The 27115-nt window shown below is 36.0% G+C and overlaps 2 protein-coding genes across 5 annotated transcripts in view; both read left to right on the top strand.

Moving 5' to 3' along the window:
• The window catches only part of LOC129353985 (sodium- and chloride-dependent GABA transporter 2-like), a 29233-nt gene extending 27313 nt beyond the window's left edge, over positions 1 to 1920 (top strand). For both annotated transcript variants that reach the window (XM_055023443.1, XM_055023452.1), the window contains exon 15: positions 1384 to 1920. In XM_055023443.1, coding sequence (XP_054879418.1) covers positions 1384 to 1530 — 147 coding nt within the window. In that variant the 3' untranslated portion in view covers positions 1531 to 1920. The remainder of the gene's footprint in view (positions 1 to 1383) is intronic.
• Positions 1921 to 8151: 6231 nt separating this feature from the next.
• On the top strand, positions 8152 to 26726 carry LOC129353996 (sodium- and chloride-dependent GABA transporter 2-like). 3 transcript variants are annotated; one of them, XM_055023464.1, is made up of 14 exons: positions 8152 to 8393; positions 14685 to 14819; positions 14891 to 15031; positions 15243 to 15327; positions 17463 to 17595; positions 18264 to 18398; positions 18668 to 18771; positions 19836 to 19960; positions 20247 to 20359; positions 20449 to 20586; positions 21178 to 21280; positions 23447 to 23547; positions 23634 to 23804; positions 23915 to 26726. In XM_055023464.1, exons 1-14 carry the CDS (start codon positions 8219 to 8221, stop codon positions 24029 to 24031), a joined length of 1776 nt encoding a protein of 591 aa, XP_054879439.1. In that variant the 5' UTR covers positions 8152 to 8218; the 3' UTR covers positions 24032 to 26726. The 3 variants fall into 3 exon arrangements, with proteins under 3 accessions (XP_054879439.1, XP_054879448.1, XP_054879458.1); XM_055023483.1 differs by lacking the exon at positions 8152 to 8393 and adding an exon at positions 10917 to 11052; XM_055023473.1 differs by lacking the exon at positions 18264 to 18398.
• The last annotated feature ends 389 nt before the right edge of the window (positions 26727 to 27115 follow it).

Raw genomic sequence — 27115 nt, 5'->3', positions numbered from 1 at the left:
AGCACACTTGATTTCCCAACATTCACTACAAAGGTAGATTTTTTTTTACCTGCTTACAACCTGCTCACTGTGCAAGGCAAGATAAAACATGTGTCTTCATCTGGCCTAGTGACGAATGGATAAAAAAATTAGATATTAGATAAGATTCCCAATTATACATTACTGAGCACTGATTTTTTAAAAATATTTTTTTAAGTACCTCGTAGATACTGTTAAGTATGGTAAAGGATATGTGATGCTGTGGGCCTGTTTCTGTTGGAAACTTGAAAGAGTAAATAGCATGAAAAACCCATTGCAATACCAGAACATTTTAAATATAAATCTGGTGAATTCTGCAAGAAAACTGAAGGAAATTGTTCCGTCAGATAAAGTAAGATTTTATACATTTGGTAAAATCTTAATTGTTTACCAGATACAAAATCCACTTACTTCCAGACCCAAATCTTGTTAAAACCTGAAGGATGTGCTGAGGAAAGTAAATGCATCTCTAACGCTGAGCGTTAGATGACCTGAAGGAATTGTACAAGAACAAATTATGACAGATATTTCTCTCCGTACACACCAACCTTGTGAAATGTTGCATTTGATGAACTTGTGTCCTATTGACCAAACTGAAATACACTGTATTAAGAGTACTATTTATATAAATGTGGCATCTGAGATTTTGTTAGTAATCATTATCTCATTATGAATGTTTGCTAATGCAGTTTAACTTCAGGCTTTTTACACATCTTTATTGGAGGGGCCAATAATTAGAAAGTGTTGTCTGCTTTTGGTCAGTGGTATTTTATTATTTTTTAAAAGGTTGCAGTAGTAGAGCAGCCATTGAGAAACTTTTGGATTTCTTTGGATTTCTTCATCCCCCAACATTAGCCAAGATAAACACTAAATTGAAATTTTGTGAGTTGTTTAAAAACTTGGAAATTAAATTTTTTGCCAGTAAACAGTCATTGTATTATAGCTTTGTTGTTTGTTTTCAGAAATAGCCTTAAAAGGTGACATACTGAAGGTCCAGATGTGGGTCCGACACTGAGCTAAATCTAAAACAGCACAGACGCAGTGTTGTGCCATCAATCGTGAGTTATGTTGTTTTGGTCTAAGGCTTAGACAAAAGACCACAACTTAAACTCTAAGTCCTCATCTACCATTGATAAATAAAGAGATCACAAAGTTATTAAAAGCCATCCCAAAAAGGCAGCACAATATTTGGACAAAATCTTTTGATTGCTGTTGAGATCATTTCCACTAAACACTACAAAAAGGTCACTGGAAGGTCAGAGGAAGAAGTCTGACCAGTAGGAACCATCCATTGAGCATTGCTTGTTTCTTCAGTGGAGTGGGGATTTGTTTGATGAATGAACTCAGTTGATTCTGCTCCCTCAGAGACTCCAGAAGCTTTGCCGTTCTGAAAAGCTGAACAGCGACACAAAGTTCCCTGAGCGGTACCCTTTGAACCCGGACAGCGGTCTTACACCTGGGGTTAGTGAATACAAGGGAAGTTGTGCAGCTGAGATGGAGATGCAAGTGTGAAACAATTTTTGGTAAAGATCTAAATATGGTTATTTTTGTTATTCTTAAGGCATTTTTTTTTAAAGCTTTGTGTTTTTAGAAAATTATTACGAGCAACAACAACTTACAGATCAGATCTGGACTAAAACCTGCAGAAGAGGCAACTTTAAAGTTTTGTGTATAAACGATTTAAGCACAATGCCATAGTGCTTTTAAAATGTATGTGAAAATTTTTTGATAAACAAAAATACACTAATTTCATGTGTTGATGTTCCTAATGGCCCAGGACTTGGTAATTATTAGCATTCGCTTTTGCAATTTTTTAAATACAATCCCAAAAATGTATGTAAATGAATAAATACATTTAAAAGTAACTAAAAATTATTTAAAAAATAAAGAGAATTGTTGTCACTCGTTATTGGATTTATTTTGCTGATTTGATTTTTAATTTTTGGCTTGTTTTTTTGTTAACTGTTTTATCTTGTTTTCTCAATTACTACATGTTGGAATTGTTATTACGTTTTCCCCTTGCATAGCACCTCTGATTGAATCAAATGGTCAAATGGATTGTCATTTCAGCAATCCTTCATCTTGGGTAAGCATGTGATGACAACAGGAAGAAACATTCATGTTTGTCATAGGGCTTCCTATGAGAAAGAAGATGTACACAGACTTAATATCAGCAGTGACTCTCTTTCTGGTTTTGTTTTAGGGGGAAAAAAATATGTACGGACTGTTCCAGTAGAGGTAAAACAATACAGATTGCATGTCGTTTGTTTCTGCATCAGCTCCTTTAATGGCTAGTTAAAATCAGAATGACTCAGCTGATCAGATCTTCGGAAGAGAAAGAACATTGAGAAATTGGCAGCAATGTCTTAGCTAACAGCTGCCTCTGTGAAGGTGATGGTTAAGTACATAGAAACGCAGCAAAAGACAGACAGAGAACATAAACTGGAAAACCGCAAAGAGTACGTTTAGTGCAAGTACCAGGTGCTGAGTAAGCAGGTACATCACAATCTTTAAAAACCTCCATAAGAGACAAGTTAGGCTTTTTCCAAATACATGACTGTTGTTTCGGTAACTCCTCAATAACCTGTTATAGAACCAGGGTTGAGTTTTATGAGCACTCAGTCTACATCCCAAGGTTTATCGTGGCTTGCCAAAAATCCTGAATGAAAGTTTTACAAAACCTCTGCTGTCTGAACCACTTTTTTGTTTTTGAGCTTGTTGGAACTTGTGAGTCACTTCGAGCTCCTACAAGTCCACCAAAGCCTGAGGGATTTCTTCAACCTCCAGACTTCCTTCACCTCATGCGCTGCCGAAATGTTGTCTATCTCACCTAAACAAAATGCCAATGAGTTATGAAACAGAACCTCTCCCTATCCCAACATCTCCCTCAAATAATAAGAAATGCATTGCATTATACAAAGCTAAACTTTAAAGATTCAGTATGTAACTTATATGAAAAATAAAAATTTTTCATAAAAGTTACATATGAAAAATGTGGGGGAGGGGGGTTACATATTCTTTTAAATTGTCACTATGTTAAAATGAAAAAATAGGCTCTTGTATCTTCTCCCAATGCTAACAAAAATCAACCAAACAGAGTCAGGAAGAGGGTGTTAGTGTTGTCAATCACCTTTGTGTGCATGTTGCTCAGCCCACCTCCCGGTGCAGCTGTTGCTTTTTGGTGCACTACAGCGTCTTCTCGACTGCTGAGCCTGTCATAAATGCTCAAGCTAGTTAGCATGGCCACAGATGATGGCGGATACGTTATTGTCATGGAATTGTAAGTTGTTTCTCCGCCATTACAAGGACATACATGGTGGCTTTGTTTTTTGTTGTTGTTGAGCGGTGCATTTCTTCAGACAATAATAACACTGGGTGGAGGCGGAGGAGCCTGATCTTTTCAGAGATTATGTCACAATGTGACAGTGACAGCTTTAACTATATATAAATAAGGGGCTGCACAGTGGCACAGATGGTAGCACTGTTGGTTCGATCTAATTGTAGATCTTTTTCAGTCTTTCACAGATATAAAACAATAGTTACAGCTCTTCTACTTCTTAAATAAAAGTGCACAAATTTTTTGTTTGAAACTCATAAGAAAACCTATATTTACAATTGATCCAGTGAATTGACTGCTTTTAATCTTATTTTTTTATTAACACAACAAATGAATGATTACAGCTCCATAAATCTGCTCATGTGAGTTACAGTAATTTAGTAATTAAAGAGTAAAAAGAAAAACTATTCTGCCTCTGCCATCAGGGCTCATGAAACAATTCAAATATAAAGGTCTCAATTATTGCTTGATTTATGTTCATTAACTTGTGCAAGTTTTGCCAGTTTCTCGCCCTCACAATAAAACCAAATCACTCGTGGTGTTAGAGTTCATGTACAGCAGTCCCAAGCAGTACAGCAGAAAAAAGATAAGCAGAGAAAACAAATCTGCTCTAAAAGTGCAGCGGTCTGAAAGAACAGCTAGTTCTCCAAAACCACTTGTGCAAATTGGAGGAGGTAATCACAGTAATTGCAACTGTCATTCGAAATAATTTATTAATACTTTAAGATATCACTATGTATTTTATGTTTCAGGTGTGGCTATGGGATTTTCTCTATCACTTCAAATTCACAGGTTCAGCGAAATGCACTCGCTCTATTGTGCGTACAGTGCAGTAAACATTTTTGCACCGAAAACACTTATTTTGAAACAGCTCTTTTTAATTGATCCATGTCCAGAAGGATCTGCAACTTGTTGGGAGAAGTGAGAAATTGTTACTATGATGTGCACAGATGACAAAATGTTGAGAAAGTTCAACGAAAAGTTCTGAGAATCTTAATTCTGAAGCCAAAAGTGTTCCAGGTCAACCGAGAAACACAGTTAGGTAAAAAGGCAATAACTCATATTTCAAGGCATACCACATCACCTTTCAAACATGCAGAGTGCAGTTCAATATCACGGCATATGTGGCTGCCAGTTGTGATCAGTCACCAGGCCTATTAATTATTAGGCAACTCAGAGATGAAGCAGCTACAATGCTGAAGGGGAAAGAACTTTTGAAGCCAAAAAATGTTAGCAATTTATCATCGTCTATCTTATAACCTGCGTAAGAAGCTATTTTGTTTTGTAACAAGTCTCTCCAAATTTAAAAGGCCATCAATGATACTCCTACCAGCTTCAGTCAGCTTCTTCACAATGACTTTTATTCCATGATTGAAACATTTCACAGCAAAGCACTTTTATCTTCAAGAGGGAGCCTTTCTCCCCCTGGCCAGTAACAAGACTGGACAAGTTGGTTAAACATATACTTGTTTAAACAAATGAATAGCACATACAGATGTCAGAAAACTGTATGTAAGGATGTACCAAACTTATGGGCATCTACACGTTTCTTCCTGTCACCTTGATTTTTTTATTTCCCTTGATGTCGCACAGAGAAACATTGGGTATGAAATATGACCTTAAAACGCATTCCTTGACGGCTCTCAGTTTAATTATTGTGAGTTTAGAGGCTTACAAAGCAGTAACCGTTATCTGAACCCTTTGGCTGCCTGCTCAAAATGAACCAAATAAAAAAATTAAATAATGTATAATATCAGAAAATGTGACTGACATATTATGTCAAAGAGGCATGATGCTACATAGATAAAATAAAATGCTGAAAAAAATTTGTATTGGTTTCCATGTCTACAGGGTGTAAAACATGTTTGTCCTTAAGAAATTTCAGCTTGAGGCCCAGCAAGTGAACTATCAGGCAGCAAAAGCAGCAGTTATTTGACAAAATATGATGAAGAAGATACGTTTTTGTTTTACAAGGAATTATAGTCTAAAAAAAATTGTTTTTCTGTTGTTTTTATTGTTACTGTTCTCTTTTTTATGCATAATCTTCAATTTCCTTGAGTAGCCTAATGTGGCAAACACCAGCCCCGAGGATGTTGGGATAAATAAATAAAAAATATTAACAAAATGAAATTATATATTAGTAAACGCGAAGGAAGAATGAAGAATTAAGGTATCAAAGTTATTAGAAGTTATTCTGCCAGAACAAACATAAACATAACAGACAATTCTTAGAATAATCTATTTAAGATCTGCAGAGATAAATGTCAAAGTTAGAGAGTTTTACAATAAGCCAGCACATGAGGAACAAACAGGGTGGATCAACAAGTACAATCTCTTCCTGGCATAAATCCTCTGCTTTAAATCACAGGAGTTCAAGACTTTCTTTGTCCAGTTTCTAGATCCACTGTGTGGATATTCTCCTGGATCTCCAGCTTCACATTCCTGCAATATTAATATTAGGATAACAAGTATTTCCCCCGTCAGAAGGCCAGCAGCAATTCCCTGTGATGAGACTGCTGACATTTTTAAATTTGAGTGTGTACAGAGCTGTACTTTGTTCTCACAGTTTATCACATGCTGCTTTGCCGACCGATGCTTCACATTACATGTAAACAATTGATTAGAAACACTTGCAGCGTTTTATTGTAACAATGAAGACTCTGTTGCTCTTCTTGTTTTTCTTGACTAGAAAAACTACCATGCAGCTGGATTAACTCTTGTTAGCAACTTAGAGTAAAAACCATTAAACAGCTTCATCATTTGTGGTTGTAACATTTTGTCTAACTGGCTTCCCAGCCTCCTCCTCTCTATTTTTGGGTTTAGAAAAATACTTCCTTAAACTTAACATTAAGTCAATGGGGAAAAAAATCCTAAGTTAGCAAATAATTAATAAAGTGACAATTATTGACTTCTTGGCTGTGAAAAAACAAACTGTGTTTTTTGTCTTTGAAAGCTTTTAGTCTTCTCTTAACTGTCAAAAAATAATGTTGATTGATTTGTTAAACAATTTGCATTAATTTCACCATGTTTTTGGATCTTTATTATTGTCTGACACATAATGAACAATGATGACTATGTTGTAACACTGTGCTTCTCTGCAATAATAATTACAGAGAACTGAAAAGAAAATGACAAAACTTACACAATATAAATAGGTCACCAATAAATGATCAAAATACCAGCACACAGGAAAATAAAAATCCAAAATCTCCAGGATTATGAGAATTACAGGCTATGATAATGTAACACAAGATCTCTAAATTTGCAAATGCTTTGTTCATTTAATAAAAAAATTAAAAAAATATAAATTGCCTCCCAAGCTTTTACTCCAGTTTTGTTGAGCATTATTTAGTATATAAATGAAGTGATTTTAAGTCCATGACTGGTTAATATTCAGACATTTGTCTGGAAGGGGTAAAAAGCTCCTGTGAGAAAACTGAAAAGCCCAAATCACCAGCCAACAAGCTGGAGCAGAGACATAGTAGATTATTGTGCACTCAGGAGGAGGGGCAATGATATTGAGGTCCCCCCTGCTGTGACTTTCAGAAAGCCAGAAAGTCCTGAGGTGAACAGAAGTAACCCTGGAGAGGAATGAATGACTGAAAGCCCTGAAACTGATTAAGACATCACGTACTGCGACACCTCTATACTGAGAGGTGCAAGAATAAAACAAGCTTTTTTTTTATTTCTTGTGATTTATGTCTCCTGACATACAGTGTAATTACAGTTCATTACATTGATTTGTACTGATTAAAATGATGAACATCAGCAAAGTTCCTCATGTGCCAGGTGTATAACAATAATCAGATATAGCTCTATCCCACAAAAATACCCAGAAGTGAAAATTGCCTGTTTATAAAAACCCAAAAACTATTTGCCACAGATGTGGTGCATTATTAAGCTATTCGGAGCAGTGGTGGCAATTTAGTCTTTAAAAAGAGATAACATGAGCAAACTAACATGTGCAAGGCTATGTGTGTAAATAAAAACTGGGTAGAACAATCCTGACTAAATGCTTTTCTTTTCGTGACAGATAGATGGACAGAGATAGAGACTGCAATCCTGTTGGAGGGTGGCTGAGGGGGGAGGTCACTCCACAGCAGGAAAGCATTCCTGAACTTTCAGCCAGAGCTATTAAAAGGGTTCAGGACAAGGTCTGCTAATTTCTTGCACAGGCCTAGTCAAAGTCTGTAATTAAATATAATTGAGGGTCTGTGGCAGGACTTCAAACAAGATGTTCAAACATGCTTCGAACACAATTTGACTGACTTTGAGATGTTAAGCAAATAAAATTTGCCAAATGTTTCTGTCTCTGGATAAATAAAGTCGCTAGTAGCACACCCCAAAAATATCTAAAGTCGTAAAGGGAGCATTTTCAAAAATTTACAATGCATCAGTTTCATCTAATTGATAATAAAAAATATATATATATAATCAATCAGAATCCTTTGAAGTTTGTTTTTGCATCATTACAAAACGTGAGAAAGCTGAGTGTTATGAACACTTCAGCAAGTCTGTCTCTGACCTCAGAGGCAGTGCTTATTTATACATTATTACTTAAATCTGACAAGCTTATCTGTGTGAATGGAGACGATGCCTAGGGTAAAACTGCATGTTACTGTAATTATTAGTCATTCATCAGGTATGAAAACACTCCTGTCAAAGTCATATAATCACACTTCTCACATGTCAAACTCACGTTTCTGTTTCGGGATACTGCTGCAGCACCATCTTGTGGCTCATGCAAAACACAACCTTTAAGTTTGGTAACCATTCAGGTAAGCCCATAACACCAGCTCCCACAGCAAGGCAATCCAAAGACCCACACCAGTCCTCCCAAAAGATCATTTCTCTCAGAGCAGGATGGCAGACACTCCTTGCAAACTGGGCCATTTGCTGGGAAAGAAAGCCTTACAGGCTGCTGAGGAGCGCGGCAAGTGGGAAACCAAAAAAGAGTTCATCCTGAGTGTGGCTGGTGCTATTATTGGACTCGGTAATGTGTGGAGATTTCCATATCTTTGCTACAAAAATGGTGGGGGTGAGTATTTTTACTAGTCTTTGTGGTTTGTGGGACTTTGCTGGATAAAAAAAGTAAATTCAAAATAGTTGTTCGCAAACAAATTTACAGGCTTTGACAGTTAAGTCAAAAAAGAATGGATGTGTTTTCCTTGCCATGTTGAAGCAATGGGCTCTCAACTTTTTAACTTTTGCTGAAAACTGCAAACTTGTATTAGGTTTCAGATCATTCAAACATTTAAAACACAAGATATGCTCGGTATGTAATCATTTAACAGGAAAATTCTATAAAGTCATCTTCTCAAAATTAGAATATGAGTTCTGATAAGCTTGTATCAGATTAAATTAGTTCTTTTGAAAAGCGAGAATTTAACATACTTTTCACTAAGCTAGCTTGTTTATGGTTGGATACAAAAATTGGGTTCACAAATATTGTGTGCAGGCTAGCAAGACAGAGTGAAAGTGGGTTTGCCAAAGGTTATCCAGTGACAGATATTATGGATGCTTTGATCCATGCTATAAAACCAGGTCCACAATTACAGAGCTATTTGGAGGGAAAATGCCCTCTTGCTCTGCATGCTCTCTGCAGAACCCTGAGATCCCATTACCAGGGGAGGTATGCAACGCATTGATATGAATAGCTATCCTTGGGTGTTCGGAGCAGCAAACAGTGGGACCATTAGACCAACGGTAAAGTCTGTCTCTCTTGAAGCTGAGTCCTGTTGAAAATAAAATCCTGTTTGTTCATAATCTTTGAAGGCATACTATTTTGTCTAGTTTGCCGAACAAAAACATCAAGAGTAACTTTCAACCTCACCACAATTTAATTCGACTTCTTTACATTCCACCAAATTGCAACAAATATCTCTCAGGACATTAAAAAAACAAACACAGAAAACCAAAAAAAGCAACAAACAGTTCAGTCCAATAAGGCATTTTTCAAATTAACTATTTACATTACAAATGATTTACTCTACAAACAGACAGTTATGCTGATATCAAAATGTATTTATTACCTCATAAACTGTTAACTTTATGACAGATGTCGGGTTTATCTAGACATGTTGGGTTAGATATGCAGCATGTTAGTTGTAATACTTACAAGAGAAGTGTAATTATTTCACTTCTCTTGTATCTTTAGATTTATTCAAACAAAATTAAAAGGAAATGATGAGTGTTTTCATCTTCCAAAATGAACTCACCTATGTACTGATTGAAATACTACACATGCCGACACTAGATTAGAGGTCATGGCCTCAGTTAAAACCACATTCCATCATATTCAGGAGTAAAACCAAATTAAAACATCTTATTAAGTTAAATTTGCTTATATCCTCTTTAAAAGTATGTGAGTAAAAAAAGGACTGGTAATAGTCTAATTTAAATGCCCAAATTACCTACATTTTATGTAAGTCAAATTCTTTAATCAAAATATTACTAACAATAATAATATCAAAAGTTGAAACTCAAAATTGTGAAAAAAATACACAATATTAGTGTGGGAATGTGGGAGTTTTTCTTAAAGCTCAAAGCAAATTGGACAACTGTTTGAGTGTTTATTTGTTTAAAAGTTTTTGGAATTCATTACCTGTCCCTCCTGAACTATTTAAATGCTTAAAACTGGCCTGCAGTGTGCAGCACTAACTGCAAACTCTCAATCAAACAGGACGCTCTGTGTATAAACATGTCATTTTTGAAAATATTTTCTCATCTGCTTAAGCACCCAGTCCATACAAATGCAATCACAACCTTTGATGACTTATCGAGTGGCATGAAGATAATCATTTAGATCATGCTCATGCAGTGTCACATAACCATACACTAATATAAGTCTTTTTGGGTGCACTATAAAAGATACTTAGTGTTTCTGACTAAGGTGGCGTTTCTGTGTTGGCCAAGTCATGTGTGAAAATGATATTTCATGCCCACTGAAGAACCATTCACTGTTTAATCCTGATGAATCCTGAGATTGTGCTCTTGGAATTCACTCATCCGATCGGGAACAAAACAGTATTGATGGAAAATTCCCATATGATAACACAGTGCCTGCATGCTTTTGAAATAGCCACATTTGTGTAATGAAATTGATCAATTTCTGGATGAGGTGACACTTCCTAAATTTTCAGGAAGTCAAGCAGTGGCGCTAGACCCACCACTGACATCAATTGAACTCCAGGAAGCTCTAATACATAACACTGGATTAGAACAGTACAACATTGCAGTGGTACTCTCAGTGATAAGTAAATAAATAAATAAATAAATAAATGCTATACTGCATATATATGTTAGGGTGCGGCAAATGGTTGTGTGTCTGCAGAGTGGCAAAAGATGGTTAAAGGTGGACAGATAGATTTCACAGCTATTGGGAAAAAGTTTCACAGCTATTGGGAAAAAGTTTCTCTTTATGTGAATTTATCTGCCCCGACACTTCTTTAAGTTATATTTTATTATTCAATGCACCGTGTTCCGGTCTGGTTATTGCTTGCGTTGCCCATCGCTCTCACTTCCGCCTACGTTGTCGACGTAAGCTAAGCGTTACCAGCATAACGTCCAGTTTTCAAGTTCGGCCTTCGAGGCTCTTTGTCGTTTTTTAAAATGGCGGCAGCTCGTTACCTCCCGGAGCTACTTATTGTTGTTAAAAGCGAACGGCTAGAAGGAGAGATGAAGGTGTATTTATACAGGTGAGCGGATAGACTGAAAATTGCGGGCGGCTGCACGTTAGATGTTTAATGTAAGTGTAGTTTAACGGACGAATCGTCCGTCACCCGTCCGTATATCATATCCTTCCGGTCTCAAATGGGTGGCGGAGCGCATCATGGCGGCTGGTTGCTGGTAAGCATAGACATTTTTAGAAGCGTATTTGTGAGCTTGCCTATTTATCATTATATTGAGTATGATTTCTGTATGTTTTTTCTTCAGGTTAACTAAGAGAGTGAGCTATTATTCTTACAGGTTAATTTTCTAAACTACAGAAAAGTTATTGTTAGGGAAGCTCCAATTTGAAAAACTGGACTTGTGTAGATATGCGATAGTAACACAGCAGTTATGTTAGATTTACCAATGTTTCTTTCATGTTATCCTTTTTTGTAACCCGATTAATCGTAAGAATAATCGATATATTACTCAATTACTAAAATATTAGTTTACAACAGCCATACATAATTCATTTAACATAGTTCAACGAATCCCTACAATCTGGGCAGTTTCCACCCGACATAGAGTCATACTGAGGAAGCTCTCAATCACAGTCCTATAGATGTTCTTGAGCAACTGAGCAAGGAGTTCAGCTCTTTTCAGTTTCCTGAGAAACAAGAGTCTTTTTTGGACCTTCATTGTCAGAGAAGAGGCCAGGTTGGGACCAAAGTAATGCAGATGCCCAGTAGTTTGCTGTTGTCCATGAACTTCAGCACTTTCTCTTGAAAAGTAAAAGGTGTGTACACTGTTCTCCTGGCCCTCCTACAGTAAGACCAAGACCTCAGGTCGGTCTTACTAGTTTTGAGCACCAGGTTGTTTGAGCGCTCTACTCATCATTTGTTATCAGACCCACTGCAGTGGTACTGTCTGAAAAGAATGTCTAATAACAAGGCCTCAGGTCCAAATGGATTTCCAGCAGAGAATTCTGGAATTTTCTGGCACTAGCACGGCATAGTACCATGGTGGTGATGATGGATCCGGGCTTGGTGACAGTTTTTTCTGGGCTGACGTTGCAGCCAGTGATGAAGGTTTGTTGGTGTGGTTTGTGGAGGAATCGTGGGGATGTTGTGGGGGCTGCCTTTGGCTTGGCAAGTGAGTTGATCTCGTCCTAGTTCTGGATCAGGGGGTCTGATGTGGTTGTGTGGCATCTGCTCTGTTGCGTCACAACAAAATCCATAATTCTCCACTTGTGAAAGTAAATCTGTTGGGTCTCATCTTGCCACTTGATAAGCTAAAAAAGAAAGAAGTCACATTTGTGCATTATTTCATCTGTTGTATGAAATGACCTGAGATGAACCAAGACTATATGACATGTAGCACAAATTGATTTGGACCCCAATTTAGATTTTTTACTTGATAATTATCAGAAAATGATCTGTGGAGACAATCTTATAACTTATTGATTTGGTCCCACCGTTAAGTCCAGAGTGCCATGTTTCAGTGTTGAGTTGACAGAGTTTCAAATGGTCGTTTATTTATTTATGGAGTTTGTCCAGTCACTTGGCTGTATAGAGTATTTACAGTTCGCAAAACAAGACATTAGTGTCAAAGCCAGTGGTAGAGCTCTAAATATCGAAGCCTCTATGTTTTTTTTTTACATTATTTCCTTAGTTTTTGCCTGTCTGCAGTACTATCTTAAATATCTTTTTATTTGATTTTCAATATCTTCATGTTTGTTATTTATTTCCTATTGGATTAATACTCTTAGTACCTAAAAAGACTACGGAAGATTTTTTTATTCAAATTTTTTCACTACAACTCAAAGAATGTCCGCCAGAGCTCACCAAATTAGTTCATTAAAATTAAAAATATGTGAAGTTCTAAGTAATCGGTTCAAATTAGCTGCTTGGAGTAAGGAACCAAGGTACTGAATACAGAAGTGTTGGCATACAAACATTGTTTTTTTAAGGAATTTATGAATTTATTTTTACTTTTGGACACAATATAAATTTCTTGTGAATTGTGAAGAAGAATATTTGCCTGACAATATTGCACACAGCTGTCTCCTGCCACCAGTTTCACAGTCCATAGTAAGCAGCCAAAGCAAAGCCTGGTCTGTTAGGGTGAGATTTTGCCCATGGACCCCTGAGGTTTAGACCAAAAGAATTTGTGTTTACAGAGTCAGCCTTTGCCCCCACCGCATTTGACTTACTTCAAAATTAGATCTGCAGGTCAGGCAGTGAAGCCCAGCCTGAGGTAAAGAATTTAAACACACAAAGTCAAAGTATATTGCAGCTTTATCTCTACATTCCATAAAAAGTACATTTATATATACTTTTTAAATCTGAAGATGTTATCTGAAAGAAATTACTTTATTTCTATAGATTACTAAAAAAAAACACATCCGCTTGTTGGAGATAAAATGCAGAGGTCAGTGTTTTAGATTTCTGTTTTATTTTAATCAGGCATGTTACAGCACAATACAACTTTCAAAAAAATCACCTTGGGACTAACACGACAGTGCTTTAGCCTGTAGAGGCTGTAAAGTATTTTTTCACATGTGATGTGGATTTTATTGCGCCAGCTAGAAGAAGCACACCCTTGCATCAATTTTGCAAGTGTTGTTGGATAAGGATTGTAGGCGTGTGTGGATCTCTGCTCTGGCCACATGCAGAGAGGTGAATTACCCAAACCAAAAGTGAAGAGGTGAAAAATGTTTCTGTTTTTAATCTGAGCATTGCAATGTAAATGAGATTAAATGAGGCAAGGCCAATAAGCACTTTTCTCTAAACAACATACTTGTAAGCTGTTGTGTGTTAAAAATGAATCAGTAGCGTCATCAGGATTTTGTTGTTAGTTTAATAATTATAACCATGTGGGACACAATTTTACTGCTAAACTGCATTAAAAATGTCAGGGCTAAGGCTGCACAATATATTGCTAATGGACTGCAACTGTGCACTTAACATGCAGACCACAAATAACCCCCTACAGTGTTATAAAAGTTAGCTAATTATTTAAATGCCATACATTCAAGAATGTTGAGTTGAGATATAAAAGATTGATTTTCTACTCCTCCGAAAATACTCTGCAATGTAGAAGATCAGTGACTAAATTTTGAAATTTCTCTAAAAGCAAAAGCTACATATAGCACATGTTGATGAAAATGAGTTAGTTTTATATAACACATAGACAGCTATGAATTACAAAACAAGTGACACGAGTTGTGCATTGAAACATTGTTTCAATTGAGACTATTATAAGTTTTGAAAAATTTGTTAGACTGACATCCAGAAAACTTGACATTATCTCTGTTCAACAAGAGCAAAATTTATGTTGTGCTCTTGATCAGCAAGGCATTTCAAAGTGCTTTACATCATAACAAACACAAAGTCATCAAGTGGGAGGTTCTTGCCTTTGCATCCACAAAAAGGTTTACTGGTCACACTCCTACAGTGTTCTATGGAACAAAACACCTATTGGTATTTTTATTCCCACTCACGCTCAGAATCACGCAATTTACAACGGTGTTAACAGCCTTTCAACAGGCTCCCGGCACCTGGCTCCGTACCACACCACAAGCCGCTGTGTTCTTTTCAAAACTTATGTATTATTGATGGTATACTTAATTCAAAGGTCTGTTTGGTAAAAGTGTTACATGGTCTAATGTCACTTGCAGGCGCATTCTTCATCCCTTACTTCCTCTTTCTCATCACCTGCGGCGTTCCTCTGTTTGTCCTGGAAACATCTCTGGGCCAGTACACCAGTCAGGGAGGAATCATGTGCTGGAGAAAGATCTGCCCCTTGTTTGAAGGTGAGTAACCTGCAAGATCAAATATAAAATTAAGACTAGAAATCTAACAAAAGATTATTTATCATTTCCAGGTATGGGATATGCCAGCCAGATTATAATTTTCTATGGAAACATCAGCTATGTTGCGATTTTAGCGTGGGCATTCTTCTACTTCTTCTCCTCTTTCTCCGGAAATCTGCCATGGGCCAGCTGCAATAACACATGGAATACAGGTACATGATTTTATCTAAGCAAAAATACCCCCACGTATCTCCGTAAAAGTAAGTGACTTTATTACTTCATAATCATCTACAAAACTATTTTATTTCATTGCACACAGGATATAGACCTTTTAGGAAGCTTAAACTAAACTAAACCACATCTCATGTTGCAAAATTGATAATGATAAGCCTACATGTTTAACAAAGATCTGATATATTTCAGATCGTTGTGTGGAAATAAACAACTATAATACCACTGCTAACTGGACTTCATCTGCATCATCGTCATCTGTTATAGAGTTTTGGCAGTAAGTGTTTATAAATATGGAACTAATTTTAAGTTGAAATTCGTCACAGATCAAGTGATTTGAAGGCGATGGACAAGAACAACCTCCATCTTTCACTGGATGACTGTTGTGAGCTCCCTATGATCATGAACAGGACGAGGGGGGTTTGGAAGATGGATGGATGGATGGATGGATGGATGGATGGATGGATGGATGGATGGATGGATGGATGGATGATGGATGGATGGATGGATGGATGGATGGATGGATGGATGGATGGATGGATGGATGGATGGATGGATGGATGGATGGATGGATGGATGGATGGATGGATGGATGGATGGATGGATGGATGGATGGATGGATGGATGGATGGATGGATGGATGGATGGATGGATGGATGGATGGATGGATGGATGGATGGATGGATGGATGTATGTATGTATGTATGTATGTATGTTCCTGTGGACAAATATTGTCCACAGGAACATTTATAAATATTTATGAACTTTGCAGTGCTGCACATTTCCATTTGATATTTATCTCCTTAGAAGTCACTGATTATTTATTATAAATACGGTGGTGATTAGTCTTAATTTTGACAGAAAACTTCATTTAGTTTTAATCACAGACTTTCAATACAATTTAGTATAATTTCAGTCACACTTTTGACATCTGTACTGATGATTTCAGTTTAGTCAGATTTATTCAGCTAAATCTTGCAATAAATAATAAATCATAGAGGAAACCTTTGTGGAAAGCCTCTTGAGAAAATTACTTTTTCACAGATTGATGAAAAAGTTATTATTGAATCTTCAATTTCAGTTCTAAAGGCTGGTGTTCTGTATATGTGTCGCTGCTCCAGCTTTAATGAACATGATTCAAATGAAATAACTAAAAATGACTTATTTAAAGTAAAACAATAATAAGGCTCATATAATCAAAACAAGAAAGATGTTTACAGATAGAAGTGTTTCCATGCATGGGATTCATTTCTTAGCCTGTGCATTGTCATCTTTTCTCTTTTCAGTCAGCATTACTTGAGTGAAATTTTTCACCTGATTGTTGGGGTATGCCAACTTTATTTATAAATTCACACAAGCAATGTGTCACTTTTTCTTCCACTTTACAGTTTTGTACTCATTTGTGTGGGTCTTTCTCATAAAATTCCTATGAAAAAGATTTGAGTGTGTTTTTTGCAAAACAGTACGATGAAAGACCTTATAGCGTATTTTACCAGGTCATGATCAACAGCAGTATTTCTATCACATGGACCATTACTGGAAAAGATATGGACCAAGACTAACCTAATTTTAAATAAATAAACATGTCCAGTTAAATAGAAGTAACACAAAACTATGATCCACTTCACCATTTTTGAATGCTGCGATGTTTTAAGATGTCATTAATTCCCTTTAGGACCGACTCTTTCCCAATAATAATAATAGTCAAATATAGCTAACGCAAATAATCTGGTTATAACAATCAACAACAGATATTATTTACTTCTTAGTTGTTAACTTAGAAATAAGTAAAATGAAACCCTTTGCTCCATATGAAAACATCATAAAACTAAACAATTTAGTTCCGCACCATATTGCAAGATAAAGACAGCTTTCACTTTAGTCACTTTTATCTTTTTCTGAAATCAAGTCATCTGACTTAAGCATTTTTGCAAACGTTAACTTGATCTAGTCATCTGTGTAGATCGAGTGAATAGATCCACAACAGTCTCAAACCTGCTGATTTGGGGTTATTATGCATGTTTAATTACATTACTGCCGTCCCCCTGCAGAGAGAAGCAGCAAAGCTGTCTGGCTTAGAATCAATTAATATTTCCCCTTAGGACCCTTTAGACAAATAAACAAGTCTTCATTTGCTCTTGGGTAGGGTTAGGCAGCTGTATTCATTTTCTGTGTCACCAGTTAGGATTTCTGCATCTAAAACACCAAAAACTGACATAATCAACAAGCATATTTAAAAACTATCAAGCTAAGATATAAAACATTTTTGTAGTTATAATCAAAGAAATGCTTTTATTGTTTGATCCTGTACATTTCCTTTGCAAAGGAATTTTTCCAGATTATATTGAGTTTGAGCATGCATATTTCTGTAAATATTTGTTTATCAATATTGACCTCACATACTTTTTGCAGGCGACGTGTGTTAAACATTTCCACGGGCATAGAGACAATCGGAAACATTCGCTGGGACCTTTCATTGTGCCTTTTTCTGTCCTGGGTCATCTGCTACTTCTGTGTATGGAAGGGAGTGAGATCCACAGGGAAGGTAAGACTGAAATAAATGAATGTGCATTATGCGTGATGCAGGCTTTAATCGGAACGGACACCTTTCATTCACACTTATCCTCTGTGTTTTTATCTTATTTTTTACTAACAAACGAAGCTTCTTATGCATGAATAACAAAACAATGTGAACTTATTAAAAATGTAATACTGTCTGCCACCTTCTGTTGGAATGTATAAGTTAGAAATCTAATGGTTATTTTTGTCCAGCCTTGATCGTCTGCACAGACATCTCAGGCAGTATTCATGTAACCTCGGCTCTCTGTAAGGCACTGTAGGCTTGACTCAGATCCAACAGTGTTTTTCCTCAGTGCCTGTGGATCAAATTACACTTGAACTCGTAGAGATCATTGACGCCTCTTAGGTAACCTGAGGCTAATTCTTCTGTCCCACATGAATAGATATGTTTTGTAATACTCAAAGAGGGGGTGTGTAAATAGAAAATAAAACAGTGGGAGTTTTGTAACTAATTCAACATTTGACATCTGCTTATTTGCTGGATAATGTCTTATGTCATCAGTTTAGAAACTGTATTTATGAATTCCCAAGCTGCCAAACGTGTGCATTTCAAAATTCGGTGGTCGCCTCTGAGTGCATTCATTTATTACAGATGTTTTTAGGGGTTTTTTGTTTGTTTGTTTTTTTATGCAGGCTACATACTTCACTGCCACATTCCCTTTTGTTTTGTTGGTGGTGCTGTTCTTCAGAGGAATGACACTTCCTGGAGCATTCCATGGTATCAAATACTACCTATACCCTAATCCTTCACGACTCGCTGATCCACAGGTACAAATACATCTACAGTTAAGAAAATAATTCGAAATTTTACAGTCATGGGGCTTTATTTTAATTTTATTACTTTCCTATTTTAATTGAATTTCTGTAGAAAGTCAAGATGTTACTAAACATCTACTTCTCCAAATATGTCAGGAAAAACACAAAAGCCTTCGCCATGTCCTAAATTTTGACATGGCTGTACATCTCACTAGCATCTAATATTTTTGCACAAGTAAAAATAGTACATTACTAAAAATGATTTATTTTGACTTCTTTAGGTCTGGATGGATGCTGGAACACAAATATTTTATTCCTATGCCATTTGCTTGGGGTACATGACCACATTTGGAAGCTACAACAAATACAACAACAACTGTTACAGGTGAGGAAATGATGGACACATTATTTTACATAAGTAAGCAGCTTTTATTTGAAAATAAAAGTTTGAAGTTATTTTAATTCAATTATCTACTAAAAAGATCCAAGTTGCTTGTTGTATTTCAAAACCTTTCTGTGCAAATTCTTGGTGCTTCATTGGACAGAGCTTTTATGTTTTATGATTTTCTTGATTTTGAATCACATAAAGTAGATTGTGTTTCTTTTTTCTTTTTTTTTTTTTCTTTAGACATTTTAATTTTATCACCCCAGATTTATTGTAATACATTCCTATGCTGCTATATTGTTTCTGGGAAGGGCATATATAAATAGAAATCTTTTTATGAGAATTTTTCCAGAACGTTTGTGAGGTCAGACACTAATGCTGGACATGATGGCCTCGTTGCCAGACTCATCTCTACTTCATCTCAACAGTGTTCTGTAATGTTGAGGTCAAGACTCTAGACAGACAAATCAAGTTCCTCCACAATAAATTTGGTATTTCTCCTCCTAGTAGACTTTGTTTTGTGCTCCATATGCAGTGATATTGGAATAACCAAAATATTTTGGTTTTCTGCAGTTTTAAGTGTTTCTTTCACTGGAACTAACACCTGAGCCCAACTCATAAACAACCTTCATCATGGTTTTGTCATAATATCACAAATATTTATGAAGCCTTCGGTGACCATAGATGGTATTGTAACACCTGAGTTCAATATATGGAGGGTAAATCTCTAGTTTACCATCAAGAGATTATTTATTTAGCTGAGTATTTATTGCTGTAATTAATCAAAATGGCATGTAAAATGACTAAAGTCATAGTCATAACTGACTGGGCAGCAAATAGGGGTGTATTCTCTGAACACTTATTAGTTAGTTTTTAGCTAGCTTCTACTCTAGCTAACTAAAATAAATAACAGCTTGATAAATTCAACGAGAAAAAAAGAGTTTTACTTAGTGTTCTCTGCACTATAAGTCATCCCAATTGTTTACTTCTGTGAAGATGTCCGTACTGTGACACAATAATCACAAATAACAGCAAATAATTGTAATATTTCATCTGATTTGCAGAGACTCCTTCTATCTTTGCTTGCTGAACAGTGGAACCAGCATAGTGTCTGGATTTGCAATTTTCTCTGTTCTGGGCTACATGTCAACAAAGCAGGGAGTTGACATTTCTGCAGTTGCTGAGTCAGGTATAGATGCTCCAGATCAGCATGAATGCTTGTAAACTGCCTCTTCTTTTCTCCAGAAATTGACTTTGTTTTCCTTTTAAATGACACTGTGACTGATTAAAAAAAAGATGTTTATAAGTTATTTCTTACTACATTTCATTTAGCACATTTCAGATATGGCTATGTCTTTGGACAACAGTCAACCAATAACATGTTGTATGAGAGATGTGTTGTTTATTAGCAGCAACTTTAGAAAGTCACTCAAGTTTTGGCAACTTGAGTGACTTCCTTTGTGTATTTTCTGTAGGTCCTGGACTCGTCTTCATTGTCTATCCTCAAGCAGTAACTCTTCTGCCATGGTCTCAGGTCTGGTCTGTGTGCTTCTTCTTCATGATCATCTTATTGGGAATTGATGGACAGGTCATTATTATTATTTTATAATAAGCTTTGTTCCAAGTTTTACTTTTGCATTTTCTGTATTAAACTCCCATTATGTTGCTTCATTGCAGTTTGCAGGGCTTGAAAGCATCATGACGTCTTTAGCAGATCTTTACCCTTCCTACCTCCGAAAGGGATACCGCAGGGAGCTTCTTCTGTTGCTGATCTGTATTGTTAGCTCTTTGTTTGGTTTGTTTTTGGTCACAGAGGTGAGTTCTTGGACATAATTTTAAAGATTAGCAATAAATCCATAACAATTATGGCCATAAGGCTTAGTTCACATAATTGTTCCATCTGAAGCAATGGATTTAATCCACTTTCAGGATGTCATTAAAGAAAATGCCATGCAGTCTGTGAGAAAGTTGAAGCTCGAGCATCATTGGACCTTCACAGAGGACAATGATCCAACATTTCATTTAAAAATACATCCTGGATAGAGAATGATTTTGCCTGACTTCAATTCTACCAAAAAGTTCTAGTAAGGCAAATTAGATGCAGAACAATACTGACATTCGGCTCAGACGTCTTAAAAATTGTCATGACTAAAACGATTCTCTCCCTATGGAAAAAATGCTTTCCATAAAAATGTTGAATAGTTTTAAAACTGTTAGTAAAAAACAGCATTTTTTTGTTAATTTGGTGAAACCACTTGTAACACCTGTTACTCTTTTTTAATTTGTTTATTGCAAACAACTGCTGGAATCATTTTAGTTGCAACTGTAACTGTTAAAACTTGTTTCACAAACTGGTAAAAAAAAAAAAATGCTCTAAACCGTAATTGTTGTCTGTCTTAATTTTAGGCTGGTGCATACATTCTGCAGATCTTTGATCATTATGTTTGCAGCGGCCCGACTCTCCTTCTAATGGCAATCTTCCAGTCAGTGGTCATCGGATGGATTTATGGTAAGCCAGGTTTTAGTTTAGTGAAGTTACAGTAACATTTAGACTCTCAAAATGTCTTGTAAAAGACAACATACAATTGTTAAAAACAATTTAACTTTATGAGCTCTGTCCCAGTTGGTTAAGTGGCCTCGTAAAACCAGTCTGGCTGTCAATGACAAAGGTGTTTTGACTTGTTTTAATCTTGATATACAGGGCAAGCCATGGCAAACGGGCCTGTCACATAACCCTTAGGGACACATCATGGATCTGGTTACTCTAACATTTTCTTACCTTCTTTTTTGTTGAGACTCTTGTTTTCAGCCTGATTCAGAGACAATTTTTGTTAATTAAGCCCTTGCTGATGGCATGCAAACCAACAATTTAGTCTGTTGTGCTTTAGCTCTCTTTGCTTACAGCTAAATCTCTAGTAAATCTTATTAAATTAGTTTTCCTTTACACAGACATTTGACTAAAATTTTATGTAAGCAAGTATGCTATGTTTGTTAGGTGGAAGAAGAAGGTGTCTGATTTTTATTTCTGCTTTAAACAAAGCTGAAAGTCATTTGAGGTGTATTCTCTACCAGTCTTGATCATCTAGACTGATGCAGGCTTCTGTGCTAATGCAGAGTTGCATCTCTGTGGAGTGGCTTCTCTGCAAACTGTTCCCACCTCCTGGGTGTTCAAGTTTGTCTCATTCTCTGCATTTTTCCCTACATAACCTGTGACCAACATTTTTTTCCGAAGCTTATGCTGATCAAAGTTTATGAGAAACGGGTGGAGCTAATTACAGTCCAAAGAGAAAACCTGTTAGCAGCTGCAGAATTTCACCTTGCAGCAAGACAATAAAATTAAATATATGACCAGAACTACAATGGACTGACTTATTTTAGAGAATATCTATTTATGAGAGTGGCCTAGGCCAGTCACAGCATAGACCTAAAACCCAATTCAGAAACAGTGACAAGACTTGAAATGTTGCTGACATTATTCATTAATAGCTTTAATTGTCCCTTGTAGACAAGTATGGACATACTTAAAGATTTCTGTTTGTAGATGTGCAAAGCTGACGCATCCAAATGATTTGTGGCTGTAATTCCAATCAAAGATCCTTCTTAAAAGTGTTTTAGTTGGGTTTTGTGCAAATTCACGTGTTTTAGGATTTTATTTGCACAAAAAACTGAAACCACTTTGCGATTCCACATTTTAGCCTGTCACAGAGAATACTTGAAAAATACAACAAAGTTTGTGGTTATATCAAGACAAAATGTCAAAAAGTTTAATGGGTGTGCATACTTTAACAAAGCACTGATTTGACTGCATTGAAATTAAATTGTTATGATTCAAATTGAAATAGGGTTGATTTCACTTTTACGGTTGGATAATGAATTAGACCACAGTGTGTTTTGTAAAGTGTCTTGAATTGTTAAGGAAAAATAAGCGAACTAAGATCAAAAGCATTAGAGAGATTAAAAATTAGCTTGTTGTTATGGTAGATGTATTTTTTTAAATTTACGATTTTACCTAGTTCACAAAGATTAAGATAATGAAAAACAAAATTGCACATTAAGCTGCGAATGATTAATAGATCACCAAAACAAACGTCTCTGATAAACTATGCATTTATAGTTAACTAACACTAATGCAATACTTTAGTATGAATTTGAGTTTTTCTCTTTCTGTAACTGCATTCACATTGTTGAGTGCTATCATCACCACTATTTGATAGTATTTAAGTTGGTGCATTCACTGACATAAAAAATATCTGATTTTTCAGTTTTTGTTTGTCAAATCAGCAGTTAAGCTGAAAATCGTCTAATTTCTGTCAGCAGACAAATTCTTGGTGTGTTTCTTTGGGTCCAAACTATTTGCTTTATGGCTTCAAAATGAAAGTGGGAAAAGACAAAATGGAGTTTGGGTGGGAACTCGGTGAATAACAAAAAAGACCAAAGACGTATGCCAAGAAAAACATTCAGTCTGAGTTCCTTCATGTCTGCCTCAACACACCACACAATGACATGCACTTGCGTAGCTTGAATACCTTATGCGGGTGATTCATAGATGAGTTTCTACAAGCTATTTTTTGTTTACTCTGCAACTACTTTTTTGTATATGATCTTCTGTCAGATGGTGTGCAGTCTTCGTACACCTTTTTTCTTTTAATAAAATAACATATCTTTGTTGTCCTAGGTGCTGGGCGCTTTAATGACAACATCGAAGACATGATTGGTTACAAACCTCTGCCACTGTTCAAGTACTGCTGGCTCTACATCACCCCTCTTATTTGCAGTGTAAGAGGCCAAATAGTTACAATCTGTATGGTTAACCTTTCACTTTGATTAAAACAATTTATTTTTCATTTTCTCTTCCTGTGAAGGCAACTCTTGTATTTTTGCTCCTGAGATACACGCCAATGAAGTTCAACAACACGTATGTGTATCCCTGGTGGACTTACTGGATTGGTTGGTTTCTGGCCATGTCATCGCTGTCCATGATCCCAATTACTATGATCTACAAACTGGCTAAAGAAAAAGGTTCTCTCTGGCATGTAAGTAGATAATAAAGCATTCAAAGTTTTCAACATTATTGACGTCTGTAATTTAGTGTATATCTGGAGGTTCTGGGGAGAATTGATCACATCATTTATATGTTCTTCAGCGATTTAAGAAAGCCTCCAAGCCTGCAAATGACCTTCCAGGAATGGCGAAGGAAATGCCAAGCCTCAACGCATTGATGCATGTTCAGAACAAGGAACCAAATGACTTTATGCTATGAAATGTAACTGTTTTATATTTTCCTTAAGTACAACACATTAGCTCTTAGAATAGAAACATCTTCTTTATTCTCAGTATATGATTTGCTATTCTTGTCATATTTTCTTCACATGTTTCTGAGACATTTTCTTCTTTTATGAGAGGGTGTGAAGCAATCCCCCAACAACAACATAATCGTTCCCAGAAAGCCAGACCTAGAGTAAGAGTGAAGACACGATAAACATGGAGACCACAATACACCTAACTATATCTGCTTGCTGTCTTGCTCAGGCATTTTGGATAAATGAGGCTTAATTACATTAACATGCAAATTGGGAGCAGAGAAGGAACTGCAAAAATGAATCAAAATATGACAGTAAAACACCTTTCTGCAGAGCGGTGAGGGTGTGCTCACAATGTATTCGTATTACAGAATGCAACTATTGTAAAACAATAGAAAAGTAGCTTTTGTCTCATTTGTTTGCATTCAATTCTTCTTTTCCAGGAGGTAAAGTTTGAATGTTGAGTTTATAGACGGTAGGAGTTATAAATTAGAGAACACCAACAACTATAATAGAAATAGAGAACAATTAAGCTTCATAGCAACTCCATCATAGAGTGACCAACCTGAATAATATTCATAATTTATTATGATTTTTTTTTTAAACTGACAACCTCAAAAGTTACAGCATTCCTCTAAAACCTACAAACTTGTTTTATTTACCTTTTACAAAATGTCCCATCAATAAAACATTGATACTTTTTCTTATTGAGTAAAACTAAGCCTCTTTTTTGTTATTTAAGGCTGCAGTTCTCAAAATTGATAACATCTGTTTTTGTTTTACTTTTAAATTTAGTCTCCGTTTCCTTTTACAGCCTGGAGAATAGATTTAAGTCTACATATTCCAATATGCATTTGTCATTTTGGTTCCTTATTTTGCCTCGGTCACATATAAACTACCCTATGATGTCTGTGAACTGTAAAGAGGGAAATATGTATGAATATAAAGGACCAAAAACTGTTTCACTTTTCAAAAGCTTAAGCAAACTCCACATTTAGAATGTTAAATCCACATTATAATTGAGACACTGCAACCCAAGCAAAGACTATCAACTGGAGACTGCGCTGATACCAACTATTTGCATTGCATTCCACATTCACAGCAGGAGCTAAACAGCAACCGATGTTTGCTTGGCACTAAATCTTTCTGCTTTCATAAGAAGCCAAAAACTCAGTTTCAGTTTAAACTTCACAGCTCTTTACTTTAGGGACTGACCTGTGTGGAAATGCTTCAATATTGCTTTACTGCTCAACTCAGGTTTCTGTTTTGCTTGGTAACCTCTGTACAGACCATCAGTGCGGGATTGTTTCTGGCAGTTTATCTCTCATGTCTGTTTTATTTTAACCAGCTGCGGCAGGAGACTGTTATATATTTACTTTGTGTTTTTGTTGCGTACTTTATGATGTATGTTTTTAAACTTGTTGAATATTTTGGAGGCATCAGGGTCAGAACATTGAGAGTCCATACATATACTCCACTTTTGCAGTAATAATCCAATAATATAATATTTATATATATATATATAAACTATTTAGAGTGTGTATTTATACAATGACAAACGAAGCAGACCTATTTCTGATTAATTTAGGTAATGCACAGGGCAATGAACTTAAGCACAAGATGTTTGAACTTTCATAAAGTGTAGAAAAAAATAAATAAAGGTGACCTCAGAACAAGGTTTTTGATTTTTACATTTTGAGCTTCTCTAAGATGTCATCTGCTCACAGTAATGAGCAGATGACATCTGTTCGTCAGAACGATACAGTTTAGTTTTGGGCAGCAATCTGTTGCACATGCAATTTTGCGTTAAGGTATGCCAACATGTCTACAGTCATGGAGATATACTACCCTCAGAATGTGGAATGCTTGAGGGAGACTGACCAGTCAGTTTGTGTATCTTTGTAAAGTTTGTGCCTTACTGAGAATCAGACATTGTAGCATTTTCATGGGTGCATTAAATGTTTTGGGAGATGTCAAGCAATGACACAAACCCCGTACTGATGTTTACCAACCCAAAGGAAAGCCAAATAATGGTGATGTTAAAGCACACATCTGTACTCAGTACAAACGCATATAGCTTTACAGTAACGTTATCTCTTAATGGACAGGAGGGGCATTAATGCTGTTTTATGTTGTTGTAGTATTACTAGTATTTACATCACAATGTGGAAATGTGTAAAGAAAACATTCAAAGTCAAAGCTAATTAGATTTTTCAGAAGAATGTAATTCTAAACTTAGATTTGGGAAGAAAATGCATATTTAATGACTTTGTGGTGCTAAATTTGTGTACTACATTTGAGGAGAGCCATATCGAGCATTTTATTCTGATTGTGGCCAGACCAAACTGTTATGAAATGATTTTTATCCATTGGCAGGCAAGACAGTATGCTATTAGGACATTTTTGACCACTGCTGATTTGATATGACTACTTATAATTGCTTTTATCTGACTTTTTTTTTTACAAGATATAGATATTTTATGCACTATATGAACCAAGTAAACATGTTTTATGACTTTTAAAAAGCTATAAAATAACTTTTACAGAGCCTTTTATCTTTTTTGGCACAATGTAGTTTTTTAACTTTAAAAAAGCCTTTTCTCTGTGAGTATGGCTGTAAAGTTGTACAATAAAATACTTTCTGGGGTAAGATAACTTTGTTCATTGTTATTTTGTGTGTCTTTACAGAGTGACAGTTCAGTTTTTACAAAAACGAAGTGACTAAAGATAAAAAAAACCCCACTTGTTTATGAAAAATATTTACTTAATGTTAAAAAAAAGGCTTACAAATACAACAGACACCATGATCTCAAGTTGGAAATTTTCTAACATACTAACAATTAAGGGACATTAAGACCTCAAACTGGCATTTTTCCCCCACTTCCATGTCGAACAGTTAAAGCTGTTCACATATCGTCCACTGTGGGGCTGACTTGTTCTGTACTTCCGTTTTAGAAAGCTGTATTTGTTTCAGTGTATGTATAATTTTCTAAGTGGCACAGTCATGATAATTTTCCAGATGGGGGATTCCATTTCATCATCTA

This window comes from Poeciliopsis prolifica, unplaced genomic scaffold (assembly GCF_027474105.1).
Source record: "Poeciliopsis prolifica strain line A6 unplaced genomic scaffold, Auburn_PproV2 SCAFFOLD003, whole genome shotgun sequence".
NCBI lineage: Eukaryota > Metazoa > Chordata > Actinopteri > Cyprinodontiformes > Poeciliidae > Poeciliopsis > Poeciliopsis prolifica.
Note: the sequence above shows the minus strand (reverse complement) of the source record. Positions and strands in the feature narration are given on the sequence as shown.

Bases quoted from the DNA above. Each gene is read 5' to 3' on its own strand.
- LOC129353996 (XM_055023464.1), top strand. From the start codon at position 8,219: ATGGCAGACACTCCTTGCAAACTGGGCCATTTGCTGGGAAAGAAAGCC. The intron at 20,587-21,177 runs GTGAGTTCTTGG...TCTTAATTTTAG, and splicing joins GTTTGTTTTTGGTCACAGAG to GCTGGTGCATACATTCTGCA. The intron at 23,548-23,633 runs GTAAGAGGCCAA...CTTCCTGTGAAG, and splicing joins TCACCCCTCTTATTTGCAGT to GCAACTCTTGTATTTTTGCT.